This window comes from Chiloscyllium punctatum, chromosome 17 (genome assembly GCF_047496795.1).
Source record: "Chiloscyllium punctatum isolate Juve2018m chromosome 17, sChiPun1.3, whole genome shotgun sequence".
NCBI classification, from domain to species: Eukaryota; Metazoa; Chordata; class Chondrichthyes; order Orectolobiformes; family Hemiscylliidae; genus Chiloscyllium; species Chiloscyllium punctatum.
This window is the reverse complement of record NC_092755.1, coordinates 75,574,248-75,590,095: the sequence shown is the minus strand read 5'-3', so window position 1 is coordinate 75,590,095 and position 15,848 is coordinate 75,574,248. Positions and strand designations below refer to the sequence as shown.

The window sequence follows — 15,848 nt, the reverse complement described above, 5'->3', positions numbered from 1 at the left end:
CCTTTGGTGGGTCAAATAACTCGAGTACATATCCATCAACTTCATATGACTTTGCCTTTCGCACAAGCAACCTACATCTTTGCCATCGTGTGCCCATGTCCATGTCCATGCTTACATCATCCACCACCATATAATTTAAAACACCATCCTTGCGGATGTCAAGAATCTCTTCTCTAGATACAGTTCTTGACCAAGGGAATTTGTGAGTCAGGTTTCTTAACCAGTCCCTTTCAGGTGAACCAACTTCTCCAGAAGCTTCTTCTTTTCCATCTATTGGTATTGCATCTGTTGATTTCCTTCGGAACAGTCGCCGTATACTGCCTTTGACATTTCTTGTAAACTGACTCAATGTTTTGGGTCGTTCAAGTGATGGGCATGCAGAAACTGAAACATCTTCAGAACTTCGTGACTTTGATGAAAATGGGAGATTAGTGTCAGAACTCCTTTCAGTTTGTTCAACACTGTTCACCTCAGTTTCCATCTTCGGTAACACCAGACCAGAAGAGCCATCAGTAGTTTTCCTACTTGTTTCCCTGTAATCCTGTACTCCTGTAAAGGGCACAATGGTACACCTATTCAGAGCAAGTCCCTCTTTTACCTCATTTCTGAAGTACTGTTGAAAAAGATCTGTGAATTGTAAAGAAAAGTTTTCAGGCCCCTGTACGTCGTGACTTGGATTTTCATTTGCAAATAGCAAATACTGCCTAGCGAGCTCCGTGGCTGTGGCATGGGCATGCAGTTCACAAAACTCTCTCCAGCTACGAGGCTGTGTCAAAGTCCCTTGTCCTACAGTGTTGCCATTCATTGCAACATCTGTGACAGCTGGATTATGCTGGGAAAAGACAAACAAAATATCATGTTAGTGGTTTTGGAGAAAGAATGAAAGCAAGTATATAAATCTAATTTTTAAAAAGTTCTGAAATGTACATGGTCAAAAGGAAATTTAAAATCTTGGTTTTAAAGCAAAGTTGTGTAGTGAACAAGAAAAATCTTTTCATATCCAAGGATCAACAATCAATGCAATCATTCAAAAGATCATTGACAGTCCTCTCCATTCTTCATTTGTGAACAACAATCATCGTTCACAATGATAAAAGTGAGTTGTGCATCAATACCTGCATTGTGCTTTTCATTGTCATCAGATATCTCAAAACAATTTACAGTGTGAAAATTTTGAACATAATCATTGTTGTAGCAGAGCAAACTTGATTGCCAATTACACATAACATAGCAAAAAGCAGCAATATAATAACCTCTTTTGTGATATCAAATAAGGGATAAATTTGGCCACGACCCTAGGTTTGATTCCTATGTGCTTCTTTGAAAGAGTGTCAGTGAAAGAATGCCAGTCTAAGTGTCATCTGAAAGATGACATTGTCCTCCCTCAGTAATTGACTGATATGTCAGCCTTGACTGTTGTGCTCAATTATTGGAGAGTGATTTGAACCTAGAAAGGTCACAACATTCAGTTGAATACCTATAGGTGATAGTCTATTAGTTTCCGAATTCTCTAGCTGCATTTGAGGTACACAGTTGCCTGGCTTGCTGTGTTCTTCCAGCCTCCTACTTGTCTACCGTGGATTCCAGCAACTGCAGTTTTTTGTCTCTAACTCAGTTATGAATAAGGCAATATATACAGACTTAAGAGGCTTTCCTACATCTAGCAATGCATGAGACAGACAAAGCAACTTTGTTACCATAGCTAGTTTTTTTACTCTGGAACACCTTGCTAAACCATCACCAGAGTATCGCCTGAGGAATACCAATCCACATCAAGCACAGATAACAAGGAATGCTCCACCCTAGGCATCAGTGAGTGAGACTTAAACCCAGAACTCTGGGTCAGAGGCAGGATTACTACTCTCTGCCATAAGACCTGACAATACGTAAGCAAATCAGAAATTCAAAGTGTGATAGAAGGAAACGTAATGAGCAACAATTAATTGTTATGTTTAATACTTTTCATTGTACACATGTATAAGTCCGCTGAAAGCTGTGATAGAAGGTTAAACATTAAGACCACTTGGAGAAATTATGCACAGAACTGAATAATATACAATACCTTTGGGGTAATTAAAAACACTCTTGACTGGCAATGTGCCTTTTTTTTCAAATTATTGCATAAATGCTATTCTAGTCTTGAGGGAATTAAACAATGAGTTTTTTTGTAATTTGTTTATTGTAAATGTATGCTCAGTCCACAGATTTTTTTACTGGCAAAAACGTTACCAGCCCTTTTGGTAATGACAATGCTCTTAGTCACATCCTCATCATTTGATGATTGTTGTTTATGGTTAAAATGTCAATGAAGATTGAAAAATAAAAGTTTCATTTAAATAAATGGATTATGCATGTGGTTTATTCTTTGCTGCTAGTTTGGAAACACTTAGGAAATTAGATATGCCGATGTTGTCTTTTGATGCCCTCAGAATTTCTCTAGATATTTTATATATTGTAAATTACTTTTGAAGTGGAATAGCTGTTAACTAGATAAATTAAGCAACCAATCTATGCAAAAGGTCTGAAATGGTGGCGTTGGTGGTTTAGTGGTACAATTTTCACCTGCCACACGGTGGACTCCAGTTTAATTCCTAGCCAGTTTATCACAGCTCCTTTGAAGGTAGAGTCTTGTGGTGCAGTAATAGTGTCCCTACCTCTGGGCTAGGAGGTTCAAGTTTCAAATTCCAAAACCCAACTCCCCCGAGGTGTGTTATAATATGTACAAACAAGTTGTTTTTTTCCATGCAAAAGTCTAATGTAAGCATTCAGTTAATTGTTTTTGTAAGTTTTTTTCTGGTGTTGATTGAGGCAAAATCATTTGCTGGGACACTAACAGATGCTCCTGCTCTTCTAGCAGTGGTGAGGGCCAGTCCTCAATGCCTCAGATATTAATCCTCAAGTTGTATTTAGAGTCAAGCCATTCTCCAATACTAAGATCCCAACTTCTGAAAATCAGCCCATCTCTCCACCCTTCAGGCTGTCTGCCTGTATTCCTGATGAAGGGCTTTTGCCCAAAACGTCAATTTTACTGCTCCTCGGATGCTGCCTGAACTGCTGTGCTTTTCAGCACCACTCTAATCTAGACTCTGGTTTCCAGCATCTGCAGTCATTGTTTTTACCAAATTTTCAAGTTCCACAGTCAGAGTCAGGCTAAAGTCATGGCTGCTGTCTCCCAAAGCAAGCCTGGGGCAGGAAAGGATCCAAGCCAATCAGTGAGGCAGAAAACCAAGTCACTTCCCTTTCTGGATGGAGTTTATTGACTACTGAGTGCCATAGTTCCTTCCACATTTGGTATTAAGGAACAAAAAAACATTTTAAAAAATTAACAGCCACTACCTGTTTCTTCCCAACCTTAGGAAGAGGTTAACAAACTTAATGTGATTAAACAGGCAAGAACAGATTTCCTCCTTCCGTTAAATTTAATCTTTGGTTATTTGTTTGGTAATCTTTCCAAAACTATAGGTTTTTTAAGCATTAATGTCACACATTATAATACAAACAATTATTGGCAGAGTTCCGACTACCTGTTCTTTAACAATATTTCCACATTTAGAAAATAATTATAAAACAATTTAATAAAAATTTAAGGTTCTCATCATTACATAAAATGGTTTCGTTCAAGTTATAGAGGTTTACAAAATTATGAAGGACATGGATAGGATAAATAGGCAAAGTCTTTTCCCTGGGGTCGGGGAGTCCAGAACTAGAGGGCATAGGTTTAGGGTGAGAGGGGAAAGATATGAAAGAGACCCAAGGGGGCAACTTTTTCACGCAGAGGGTGGTACGTGTATGGAATGAGCTGCCAGAGGATGTGATGGAGGCTGGTACAATTGCAACATTTAAGAGGCATTTGGATGGGTATATGAATAGGAAGGGTTTGGAGGGATATGGGCCGTGTGCTGGCAGGTGGGACTAGATTGGGTTGGGATATCTGATTAGCATGGACGGGTTGGATCGAAGGGTCTGTTTCCATGCTGTACATCTCTATGACTCTATGACATGCACAAATTTCTAAGGCAAGCATTATTCTTTGTAAAACATTAACCTATTTTCTTCCCAAATTTCCATCACAATTTCCCAGATGCTCTAGGGAAAATAGTCGCAGCCTATTCAGCCACTCCCTATAGTTTAAACCCAGCAACATCCTTGTTTTCTGAACCCATTCAATTTTAACAACACCTTCATTATAGCAAAGAGACTAGAACTAAATGCATTATTCCAAAGGTGGCCTAACCAATGTCCTGTACAGCCATAACATGACATCCCAACTCCTATCCTTAATGCACTGACCAATAAAGGCAAACGAACCAAGCTCTTTCTTCACTACCCTGTCTACCTGTGATTCCACCTGCAAGGAACAATGAACCGCACCCCCAAGATCTTTATTTGGCAACACTCCCCATGGCCATACCATTAAGTGTACAAATCCTGCCCTGGTTTGCCTTACCAAAATGCAACACCTTGCATTTATCTAAATTAAACTCCATCTGCCACTTCTTGGCCCGTTGGTCCATCTGATCAATGTCCCATTGTACTGAGGTAGCCTTTTTCACTGTCCACTACACTACCAATTCTGGCATAATCTGCAAACTTACTAACCATTCATACTGATGTCAGGCTCACTGGTCTATAGTTCGCTGGCTTTTCCTTACCACCTTTGTTAAATTGTGACACCACGTTGTCTTCTAGCATCTCACCTGTGACTACTGATGATCCAAATATCTCAGTAAGAGGCCCAGCACTCACTTCCCTAGCTTCCCACAGAATTCTAGGGTACACCTGATAAAGTCCTGGGTATTTATCCACCTTTATGTGTTTAAGACATCCAGCGCCTCCTCCTCTGTTTTATGGACATTTTTCAAGATATCACCATATATTCACATCCAAATCATTTATATAAATGACAAAAAGCAGTGGACCAGTGATCACAGGCCTCCAGACCAAAAAACAAACCTCCACCACCACACTCAGTCTCCTACTTTTAAGCCAAATTTGCATCTAAATGACTATCTTTCCTTGGATTCCATTTAATCTAACCCTGCTAACCATTCTGAGCTATGTTGCCTTATCTTCTGATTACACCAGGCCACTTAGAATTCATGCATACATCATCAGATGTAAAAGTTATGATTTTTAAATGCAGTCATATTTTGTAAATAACCATTTCATCTTTATGTTAGTATTTATTAGGAGGAGGACTTGAAATTTTTGTTCCACTATGTAACGACTTTTCTTATGAAAATGTGACGGTGTAATATTTAAATCACAGGGCAAGTGTTACGTGGATTGACTGTTCACAAACTTCAGTTTGTTAAAAGTACTTAAATGAGAGAATGGATAATCAGAAAAATATATTATAATGTTGGGCATTTGCCAAAAATGATGACTTTGCATTTCTTGATGGCTGATGTGTTTAACTTGTTGAATACTTCCAGCATAAATATGATTTGTTTTTGTTTCATTTTTTTTCATGTTTGTTACATACCATGAAGCCTATCTAACCACATAAAGGGAACACTGATTTTAAACTTTTAAGTTGCAGTTATCAACAAAGTTATTGTGTTCTAATCTAAGGTTTACCTACAAACATAACAACATTCAGAACAGGCTCTTGAAAACCTCAGGGCACACAAAATTCAAACAGATAAACCCACAAATAGCATACCTAACAGGCTTCTGTCAGGTACCTTACTGGATCTTACAAGGTGTAGCTTTGACACCAATACACAAGGTGCATGTTGCTGACTATTTGATATTTTGTGTAGCTGCTGAAGCAACCAACACAATTCAAGTATTTCAGAACCGTGAACAGTGTTACTAAAATATACTCCTACCAATCGAGCGCATCAGATTATAAATCCAAATTAACTGAACAAAAAAAAAGACAATAATGAGTGAACATAATAAAGTAACTGTATATAACTACTGTAAAACACTGGATCATTACAAAGTAGAAACTGTTTAAAGTTGTGTTGCAGCCTACAAGTATAACTAATTACAGTGCTGTCTGCATAGATTTTTAGCTATTTTTATTCAACCTCTTCAGATATGGCACTGCATGACTCTAGTGCAGGTGGGACTAACCCAGTACTTCTGGACCAGAGGTAGGGATAACCACTGTTGCATAAGACCTTTACATGACAAGATTATATACTGATAAAACTTCAGTATTAAATCTTATTTAGGACCTTTATTACAACTTGTTTTACAAAAGCTAAACAACTCAAGCTGTATAATCACTTTAAAGTCTAATGTGTGTATACATATAGTAAAAAAAATCCTACATCTAAAGAGCACTCACAAAGTTAGATGTGGACGTGCTTGTCTGTGAACACTTTTGCTATAACCCCTGCCCTGGCCTCTTTGTTGATCCTTCTATCAGCCTTGACAGCCCATAGATGACTCAGCATCCTACAACTTCCTATACAAGACTATCCTTTAGCCAAAGGTTTTGAACAGAAGTGAGGAACAGGACTAAGCTCTTAAGACAAGCTTTGTTGCCCAAGTCCAAATAGCACATTTGGCAACCAGTATGAGCACATCTCATGAAGTGCAATGTAGAATTCTAGAATACCAATCCTCTCGATCATTTTACAATGAAGTGCAGACTGTCTTGGTACTGTCAGTGGCAGAATAGGCGATACTGGAATTTTACTACCAGAAGAAGTTAAACCACTCAAGACATTACATCTTGCTTGAATATTTCTCAACATTCACCAATAATCCTCCAGATTCTTGTCCAAATGGAATTCAGAACTGCAATGTGGCTGGTATTCAATTGTACAGGCTATTACAATGGGGGCTAATGGATTCTAATCCAGTATCTCCCACGTACATATTTTCCAATTAGACTAGTTAGAAAATCTGAAGAATTTAAAAATATGTCCAAAAAATCTGCTTTAAACTCATTCAACTAGCATTTCGGATTTGAAGAGACTGGAAGACATTCCAAATATACTTGTTTAGATGCAATCCAACCAGTTTCCGAGGCAGCGTGCAGACTGTCACCAAACTCACGCCCCTAACTGGCTGTCTGGGGTGATTGGGGCGTAAGGGATAAATACATGGACTTGAGGCCACTTCTTTTATTCATTCGGTACTTGTAAAATTTGTCAGGAAGGGTGCCGATGATCACTAGGACTACATTCCAGCAAACGTTTGGTTAAAAAGTGCTAGGAACGGGTAAACATGAAGAAAGTCCGCATCATCAAAAAAGTTCACAGAATCAATTAAAGTGTATCAAGTTGTTGGTTTGGATTTTGTACGCATCGCTTTCTGCTTTAACAGATCAGTACAGTGCTGCGAGGCTTACTCACCTGGTTACTCTCTCTAATAACAACTTGTTCTCTGTCATTCAATGCAGCGCCGGCACTAACAGTATGGAAATTCCAAACTTTGCGACGCATCCTCCACATGGGTTTTTTTTTACAAACCGCAATTCCCCTGGGCCCACCTTGCCCCCTGGATGATCGTTCTACAAGGAGCAGTGAAAACATCGACAGCAGAGGTGTCTGGCTGTTTGGGAAACGAAAGCTGGAGTTTTCAAATATTGCTTTAACACCACCATGTGGTGCTTCAGTCACTGCAGCCAGACCTGAACCTCTGCAGTTCCCGCACGCGTCTACTCGCATTTAACAAAACCGCGTTAAACACTCGACATCACTCCTACATTTAAAGACCTTAAGACAGAAATAATGTTCTTTGTCAGGAAAAAACCGTGACCTTTAGGTATGAAAGAAAACCCTCACATGCAGGACGGAGCCGCTATATTAACTTCTGCTCTGTATTATATATATATATATACCTCTCCTAAAGGAATCACTGCTCCTAACCAGATAGTATCCCCACGTTGCAAATGAGCACAGGACACAATACTGAGGTTTACGAAAAAAAAAGTACAAATGAAGTCGCTACCTGAAGCCGAAATCTTCACCCTCTTGCTCACCCATGTTGTCTAAACCTTGCTGTTTCAGGAAGGAAATCCATGCGCGAAAAAAAATCGCGAAACTCATCATTTCCGCTGACAAGTTTGACAGTTGAATGAGTTTCAACTCGATTCCGTCAACATTTAAGCAGCAAAAGCTACACCAACAGCAAAATCGCGCACAGAACCCCACTTTATCTTTCACCTTCTGTCCGGGCTGTGAACTGCGATCCGTCGCTCAGCGCTTGCAGAGCGAAAGAAAAAACTTACGTAATTCACCAGTTCGACATGTTCAGAGTCGGAGGCTGAATTGGATCCGAATCTGTCGTCCAACAGTGGCCTCCACATTCGGTTTCCCTGAAGCCAAGGTCCAACTACTGACGAAAATAAAACAAACTGCCCCTTGACAGGATATGGTGCCCGCAAAACAGAAAACAGCTCGCACCGTCTCTCCAGCGTCAGGACTAAGCTGAACTTTAATTGAGTTTGAAAAAAAACTTACAATAAGTTCGGTGATCAGTTTAACTAAGTGCGTTCAACGAGCATTGGGACGTACGTGTTCCTTTCGTTGTACGTATTTTCTGGGTACTCGATAGTGAAAGAGAAATTCAGATCAGACTTACCGCTTAATTAACTTCTGTCCCAATATTCGAAAATAAAACGGCCTTTTAAACTTGCACCCAGGGAGGTAGTACATAACAAATAAAATGGGACGGGCAGAGGGGAGAATGATAGGAGAAGGGGAACTCGATAAGGGTGGGAAGACTGGGGAGGTGGGAAAACAGGGAGGGTGAGGAGGGGAATGGGGTGGGAAGAGGAAACAGATGGGGATGGATGATGGGGGGATGGAGGAAGGGGGGTAGGGGGGTGGGGGGATGGAGGAAGGGGGGTAGGGGGGTGGGAGGAAGGGGGGGTAGGGGGGTGGGAGGAAGGGGGGTAGGGGGGTGGGAGGAAGGGGGGTAGGGGGGTGGGAGGAAGGGGGGTAGGGGGGTGGGGGGATGGAGGAAGGGGGGTGGGGGATGGAGGAAGGGGGGTGGGGGGATGGAGGAAGGGGTGGGATGGAGGAAGGGGGGTGGGGGGAGAGGAAGGGGGTGGGGGGGGAGGAAGGGGTGGGATGGAGGAAGGGGGTGGGGTGGGATGGAGGAAGGGGGTGGGGGGGGAGGAAGGGGGTGGGGGGGGAGGAAGGGGGTGGGGGGGGAGGAAGGGGTGGGATGGAGGAAGGGGGTGGGGGGGATGATGGGGGGGTGGAGGAGGGGGTGGGGGGTGGAGGAGGGGGGTGGGGGTGGAGGAGGGGGTGGAGGAGGGGGTGGGGGGGGATGATGGGGGGTGGAGGAGGGGGTGGGGGGGGGATGATGGGGGGTGGAGGAGGGGGTGGGGGGGGATGATGGGGGGTGGAGGAGGGGGTGGGGGGGGGATGATGGGGGGTGGAGGAGGGGGTGGGGGGGGGATGATGGGGGGGTGGAGGGGGGGATGATGGGGGGTGGAGGAGGGGGGATGGGGGGTGGAGGAGGGGGGATGGGGGGTGGAGGAGGGGGGGTGGGGGGGGAGGAGGGGGGTGGGGGGGGAGGAGGGGGGGTGGGGGGGGAGGAGGAGGGTGGAGGGGGGTGGAGGAGGGGGAGGGGGTGGGGGGATGATGGGGGGTGGAGGAGGGGGGATGGGGAGTGGAGGATGGGGGGTGGAGGAGGGGGGGTGGAGGAGGGGGGGTGGAGGAGGGGGGGTGGAGGAGGGGGGATGGGGGGTGGAGGAGGGGGGTGGAGGAGGGGGGATGGGGGGTGGAGGAGGGGGGATGGAGGGGGAGGAGGGGTGGAGGAGGGGGGATGGAGGGGGGAGGAGGGGGGGAGGAGGGGGGAAGGGGGGGAGGAGGGGGGAAGGGGGGGAGGAGGGGGGAAGGGGGGGAGGGAGGGGGGGGGGGAAGGGGGGGAGGAGGGGGGAAGGGGGGGAGGAGGGGGAAGGGGGGGAGGGAGGGGGGGGGGAAGGGGGGGAGGAGGGGGGAAGGGGGGGAGGGAGGAGGGGGAAGGGGGGGAGGGAGGGGGGGGGAAGGGGGGGAGGGAGGGGGGGGGAAGGGGGGGAGGGAGGGGGGGGGAAGGGGGGGAGGGAGGGGGGGGAAGGGGGGGAGGGAGGGGGGGAAGGGGGGGAGGGAGGGGGGGGGAAGGGGGGGAGGGAGGGGGGGGAAGGGGGGAGGGGAGGGGGGGGAAGGGGGGGAGGGGGGGGGAAGGGGGGGAGGGGGGAGGAAGGGGGGGAGGAGGGGGGGGAGGAAGGGGGGGAGGGGGGAGGAAGGGGGGGAGGGGGGAGGAAGGGGGGGAGGGGGGGGGGGGGAGGGGGGGGGGGGGGAGGGGGAGGAGGGGGGGTGGGGGGGTGGGGGAGGAAGGGGGGGTGGTGGGGGGAGGGGGGGGGGGAGGGGGGGGGAGGGGGGGGGGAGGAAGGGGGGGAGGGGAGGGGGGAGGGGGGGGGAGGGGGGGGAGGAAGGGGGGGAGGGGGAGGGAGGAAGGGGGGGAGGGGGAGGGAGGAAGGGGGGGAGGGGGAGGGAAGGGGGGGAGGGGGGGAGGGGGGGGAGGGGGGGAGGGGGGGGGAGGGGGGGAGGGGGGGGAGGAAGGGGGTGGAGGGGGGGTGGAAGGGGGGGAGGAAGGGGGGGAGGAAGGGGGGGAGGGGGTGGGGGGGGGAGGGGGTGTGGGGGGGGGGGGGGTGGGGGGGGGGGGGGAGGGGGGGGGGAGGGGGAGGAAGGGGGGGAGGGGGGTGGGGGAGGGGGAGGGGGGTGGAGGAGGGGGGGAGGGGGTGGAGGAGGGGGTGGAGGTGGGGGGGGGGGTGGAGGAGGGGGGTGGAGGAGGGGGGGAGGGGGGGTGGAGGAGGGGGGGAGGGGGGTGGAGGGGGGGGGGAGGGGGGTGGGGGGGGGATGGGGGGGGTGGGGGGTGGAGGGTGGAGGTGGGGGATGGGGGGTGGGGGGGGGGTGGGGGGGGGAGGGGGGTGGAGGGTGGAGGTGGGGGATGGGGGGTGGGGGATGGGGGGGTGGGGGAGGGGGGGGTGGGGGGGGGTGGGGGGTGGGGGGGGGTGGTGGGGGTGGTGGAGGGGGGGGAGGGGGGAGGGGGGAGGGGGATGGGGGGTGGGGTAGGGAGGGGGTGGGGGGGTGGTGTGGGGTGATGGGGGTAGGGGGTGGTGTGGGGGGATGAGGAGGGGGATGGGGGGATGAGGAGGGGGATGGGGGGTGTGGAGGGGGGATGGGGGTATGGAGGGGGGGTGGAGGAGGGGGATGGGGGTATGGAGGGGGGGTGGAGGAGGGGGATGGGGGGATGGGGGGACGGAGGAGGGGGATGGGGGGACGGGAGGAGGGGGGATGGGGGGACGCGGATGGAGGAGGGGGATGGGGGATGGAGGAGGGGAATGGAGGAGGGGAATGGAGGAGGGGGATGGGGGGATGGAGGAGGGGGATGGGGGGATGGAGGATGGGGATGGGGAGGATGGAGGAGGAGGAGGGGGATGGGGGAATGGAGGAAGGGGATGGGGAGGATGGAGGAGGGGGATGAGGAGGGGGATGAGGAGGATGGAAGAGGGGAATGGGGAGGATAGATGGGTGTGGAGGAGGGGGAGGGGGAGGGGGAGGGGGAGGGGGAGGGGGAGGGGGAGGGGGATGGGGGATGGAGAAGGGGGATGGGGGGATGGAGAAGGGGGATGAGGGGATGAGGGGATGGGGGATGGGGGGATGAGGGGATGGGGGATGGGGGATGGGGGATGGGGGATGGGGGGATATGGGGATGGGGGGATGAGGGGATGGGGGATGGGGGGATGAGGGGATGGGGGATGAGGGGATGGGGGATGAGGGATGAGGGGATGGGGATGAGGGGATGGGGATGAGGGGATGGGGATGAGGGGATGGGGATGGGGGATGAAGGGATTGGGGGATGGGGGATGAAGGGATTGGGGGAGGGGGGTGGGGGCATGTAGGAGGAGGGGTGGGGGGATGGAGGTGGGGGGATGCAGAAGGGGGATAGGGGGATGGGGGGATAGTGGAGGGGGATGGAGGAGGGGATGGTGGGATGGAGGGGGAGGGGGATGGGGATGGAGGAGGGGGTTGGGGGAATGGAGGAGGGGGTTGGGGGAATGGAGGAGGGGGTTGGGGGAATGGAGGAGGGGGATGGGGAGGATGGAGGAGGGGGATGGGAGGATGGAGGGGGATGGGGCGGATGGAGGGGGATGGGGCAGATGGAGGGGGTGGAGGAGGGGATGGGGGATGGAGGAGGGGGATGGGGCGGATGAAGGGGGGTGGAGGTGGGGAATGGGGGGGTGGAGGTGGGGAATGGGGGGGTGGAGGTGGAGGAGGGGTATGGGGGGGATGAAGGGGGGTGGAGGAGGGGAATGGGAGGTGGAGGAGGGGGATGGAGAAGGTGGATGGGGGGATGGAGGAGGGGGATGGAGAACGGGGATGGGGGGATGGAGAGGGGGGATGGAGAAGGGGGATGGAGGAGGAGGATGGGGGATGGAGGAGGGGATGCGGGGATGGAGAAGGGGGATGCGGGATGGTGAAGGGGATGGAGAAGGGGGATGGGGGGATGGAGAAGGGGGATGGGGGGATGGAGAAGGGGGATGGGGGGATGGAGGAGGGGGAATGGAGGAGGGGGATGGGGGGATGGAGGAGGGGGATGCGGGGATGGAGGAGGGGGATGCGGGGATGGAGGAGGGGGATGCGGGGATGGAGGAGGGGGATGCGGGGATGGAGGAGGGGGATGCGGGGATGGAGGAGGGGGATGCGGGATGGTGAAGGGGGATGGGGGATGGAGAAGGGGGATGCGGGGATGGGGTAATGGGGTGATGGGGGTGGGGGGATGGAGGTGGGGGGATGCAGAAGGGGGATGGGGGATAGTGGAGGGGGATGGAGGAGGGGGATGGTGGGATGGAGGAGGGGGGATGGGGAGGATGGAGGAGGGGGATGGGGAGGATGGAGGAGGGGGATGGGGAGGATGGAGGAGGGGGATGGGGAGGATGGAGGAGGGGGATGGGGAGGATGGAGGGGGGGATGGGGAGGATGGAGGGGGTGGAGGAGGGGATGGGGATGGAGGAGGGGGATGGGGTGATGGAGGAGGGGGATGGGGAGGATGGAGGGGGGGATGGGGCGGATGGAGGGGGGTGGAGGAGGGGATGGGGATGGGGTGATGGAGGAGGGGGATGGGGAGGATGGAGGGGAGGATGGAGGGGGGGATGGGGCGGATGAAGGGGGGTGGAGGAGGGGATGGGGCGGATGAAGGGGGGTGGAGGAGGGGATGGGGATGGAGGAGGGGGATGGGGTGATGGAGGAGGGGGATGGGGGATGGAGGAGGGGGATGGGGGATGGAGGAGGGGGGTGGGGGAATGGGGGGATGGAGGAGGGGGATGGAGAAGGGGGGATGGGGTGATGGAGGAGGGGGATGGAGAAGGGGGATGGGGTGATGGAGGAGGGGGATGGAGAAGGGGGACGGGGGGATGGAGGAGGGGGACGGGGGGATGGAGGAGGGGACGGGGGGATGGAGGAGGAGGACGGGGGGATGGAGGTGGGGGATGGGGGAATGGGGGGATGGAGGAGGGGGATGGGGGAATGGAGAAGGGGGATGGGGGAATGGAGAAGGGGGGATGGGGTGGTGGTGGAGGGAGATGGAGGAGGGGATGGGGGGATGGTGGAGGGGGATGGGGTTGGAGGAGGGGGATGGGGCGGATTGAGGGGGTGGAGGAGGGGGATGAGGGGACAGAGGAGGAGGACGGGGGACGGAGGAGGAGGACGGGAGGGGGGGTGGAGGAGGAGGGGGAGGGGGGATGGAGGAGGATAGAGGAGGGTGATGGAGGAGGGTGATGGAGGAGGGGGATGGAGGAGGGGGATGGAGGGGGGTGATGGAGGAGGGGGATGGAGGGGGGGCTGGAGGGGGGGATGGAGGGGGGGATGGAGGGGGATGTGGGTGAGGGTGGATGGAGGGGGATGGGGGGATGGAGTGGGTTGGGGGAATGGAGGGAAATGGGGGGATGGAGGGGGGATGGAGGAAGGGGATGCGGGGATGGGGTGGATGGAGTAAGGGGATAGGGGGATGGAGAAGGGGGATGGGGGGATTGAGGGGGGGATGGGGGTATTGAGGAGGGAGATGGGGGAATGGAGGAGGGGGATGGGGGAATGGAGGAGGGGGATGGGGGGAATGGAGGAGGGGATGGAGGAAAGGGAATGGGGGGATGGAGGAAGGGGATGGGAGGATGAAGGAGGGAGATGTGAAGATGGAGGAGGGGGATGTGGGGATGGAGGAGGGGATGTGAGGATGGAGGAGGGGGATGTGAGAATGGAGGAGGGGGATGTGAGGATGGAGGAGGGGGATGTGAGGATGGAGGAGGGGGATGTGGGGATGGAGGAGGGGGATGTGGGGATGGAGGAGGGGGATGGGATGGGAGGATGGAGGAGGGAAATGGAGGAAGGAGATGGGGGATGGAGGAGGGATAGGGGCTGGAGGGGAGATGGGGGATGGAGGAGGGGGTTGGGGGATGGGGATATAGGAAGGGGATGGGGAGGGAGGAGGGGGATGGAGGAGGTTGATGGGGGTGGAGGAGGGGGGTGGGGGGGATGGAGGAGCAGGATGGAGAGATGGAGGAGGGGGATGGAGCAGGGGAATGGGGGGATGGAGGAGTGGGATGGGGGGATGGAGGAGTGGGATGGGGGGATGGAGGAGTGGGATGGGGGATGGAGGAAGGGGATGTGGAGATGGAGGAGGGGATGTGGAGATGGAGGAGGGGAATGGGGGATGGGGAATGCAGGAGGTGGATGGGGGGGATGGAGGAGGGAGATGGGGGATGGAGGAGGGAGATGGGGGGATGGAGGAGGGAGGAGGGAGATGGGGGCATGGAGGAGGGAGATGGAGGGGAGGGAAGGCAGGGATGGAGGGGAGGGAAGGCAGGGATGGAGGGGAGGGAAGGGGGAGATGGAGGGGAGCGAAGGGGGAGATGGAGGGGAGCGAAGGAGGGAGATGGAGGGGGAGCGAAGGGGGGAGATGGAGGGGAGGGCAGGGAAGGGGGAGATGGGAGGAGATGGAGGGAAGGGAAGGGGGAGATGGAGGGGAGGGAAGGGGAGATGGAGGGAAAGCAAGGGGGAGATTGAGGGGAGGGGAGGGAAGGGGGGAGGGGAGGGGGAGAGGGAGAGGCAGGGGAGGGGGGATGGAGGAGGGAGATGGAGGGGAGGGAAGAGGTGGAGATGGAGTGGAGGGAAAGGAAGGGAAGGGGGGAGATGGAGGGAAGGGAAGGAGGAGATGGAGGGGAGGGAAGGGAAGGGAAGGGGAGATGGAGGGGAGGGAAGGGAAGGGGCGATGGAGGGGAAAGAAGTGAAGGGGGAGATGGAGGGGAGGAGATGGAGGGGAGGAGATGGAGGGGAGGGAAGGGGGAGATGGAGTGGGTTGGGGGAATGGAGGGAAATGGGGGATGGAGGGGAGGGAAGTGGGGGAGAGGGAGGGGAAGGAAGGGGGGAGATGGAGAGGAGGGGAGGGATGGGGTGAGGGAGGAGGTGGAGGGGTGGGGGCAGGTGGATGGAGGTGGGGAAGTGAGGGTGAGATGGAGGGGGGGAAGATGAACGGGGGGAGATTGGGGGGAGATGGGAGGGAAGGGGGGACTTGGGAGAAAAGGAGGGGGGTAGAGGGAGGGGAGAGGGAGGTGGAGGGCAGGGGGGGGTAGGGGAGGTGGAGGAGGTAGGCGGGGAGGGGGGGAGGTGGTGGGGAGGTGGAGGGGAGGAGGGAGGTGGGGGGAGTTCATGGGGAGGTGGAGGTGAGGGGGAGGGGAGGGGAGTAGGGGGAGGGGGAGGGAGGGGAGGGAGAGGGAGTGGTTGGATGGAGGGGAAGGAGGGGAGGGGATAGGAGTGGAGGGAGAGGGAGTGGGCGGAGAAGGAGTGGAGGGAGAGGGAGTGGGTGAGGGGGAGGAAGGGAGGGAGAGGGAGTGGGGA

The 15,848-nt window shown here is 53.7% G+C and overlaps 1 protein-coding gene across 4 annotated transcripts in view; it reads right to left on the bottom strand.

Moving 5' to 3' along the window:
• Positions 1-8,660, bottom strand: part of sh2b3 (SH2B adaptor protein 3) — a 185,729-nt gene extending 177,069 nt beyond the window's left edge. The window contains exons 1-2 of one of the 4 annotated variants that reach the window (XM_072587547.1): positions 8,548-8,660; positions 2-832 (exon numbers count right to left, since the gene is read on the bottom strand). In XM_072587547.1, coding sequence (XP_072443648.1) covers positions 2-805 — 804 coding nt within the window. In that variant the 5' untranslated portion in view covers positions 806-832; positions 8,548-8,660. Of the gene's footprint in view, position 1; positions 833-7,316; positions 7,513-7,914; positions 8,053-8,194; positions 8,270-8,547 lie in introns of those variants that run through there. The other 3 variants (XM_072587546.1, XM_072587545.1, XM_072587544.1) reach the window with 3 other exon arrangements.
• Positions 8,661-15,848: the final 7,188 nt, after the last annotated feature.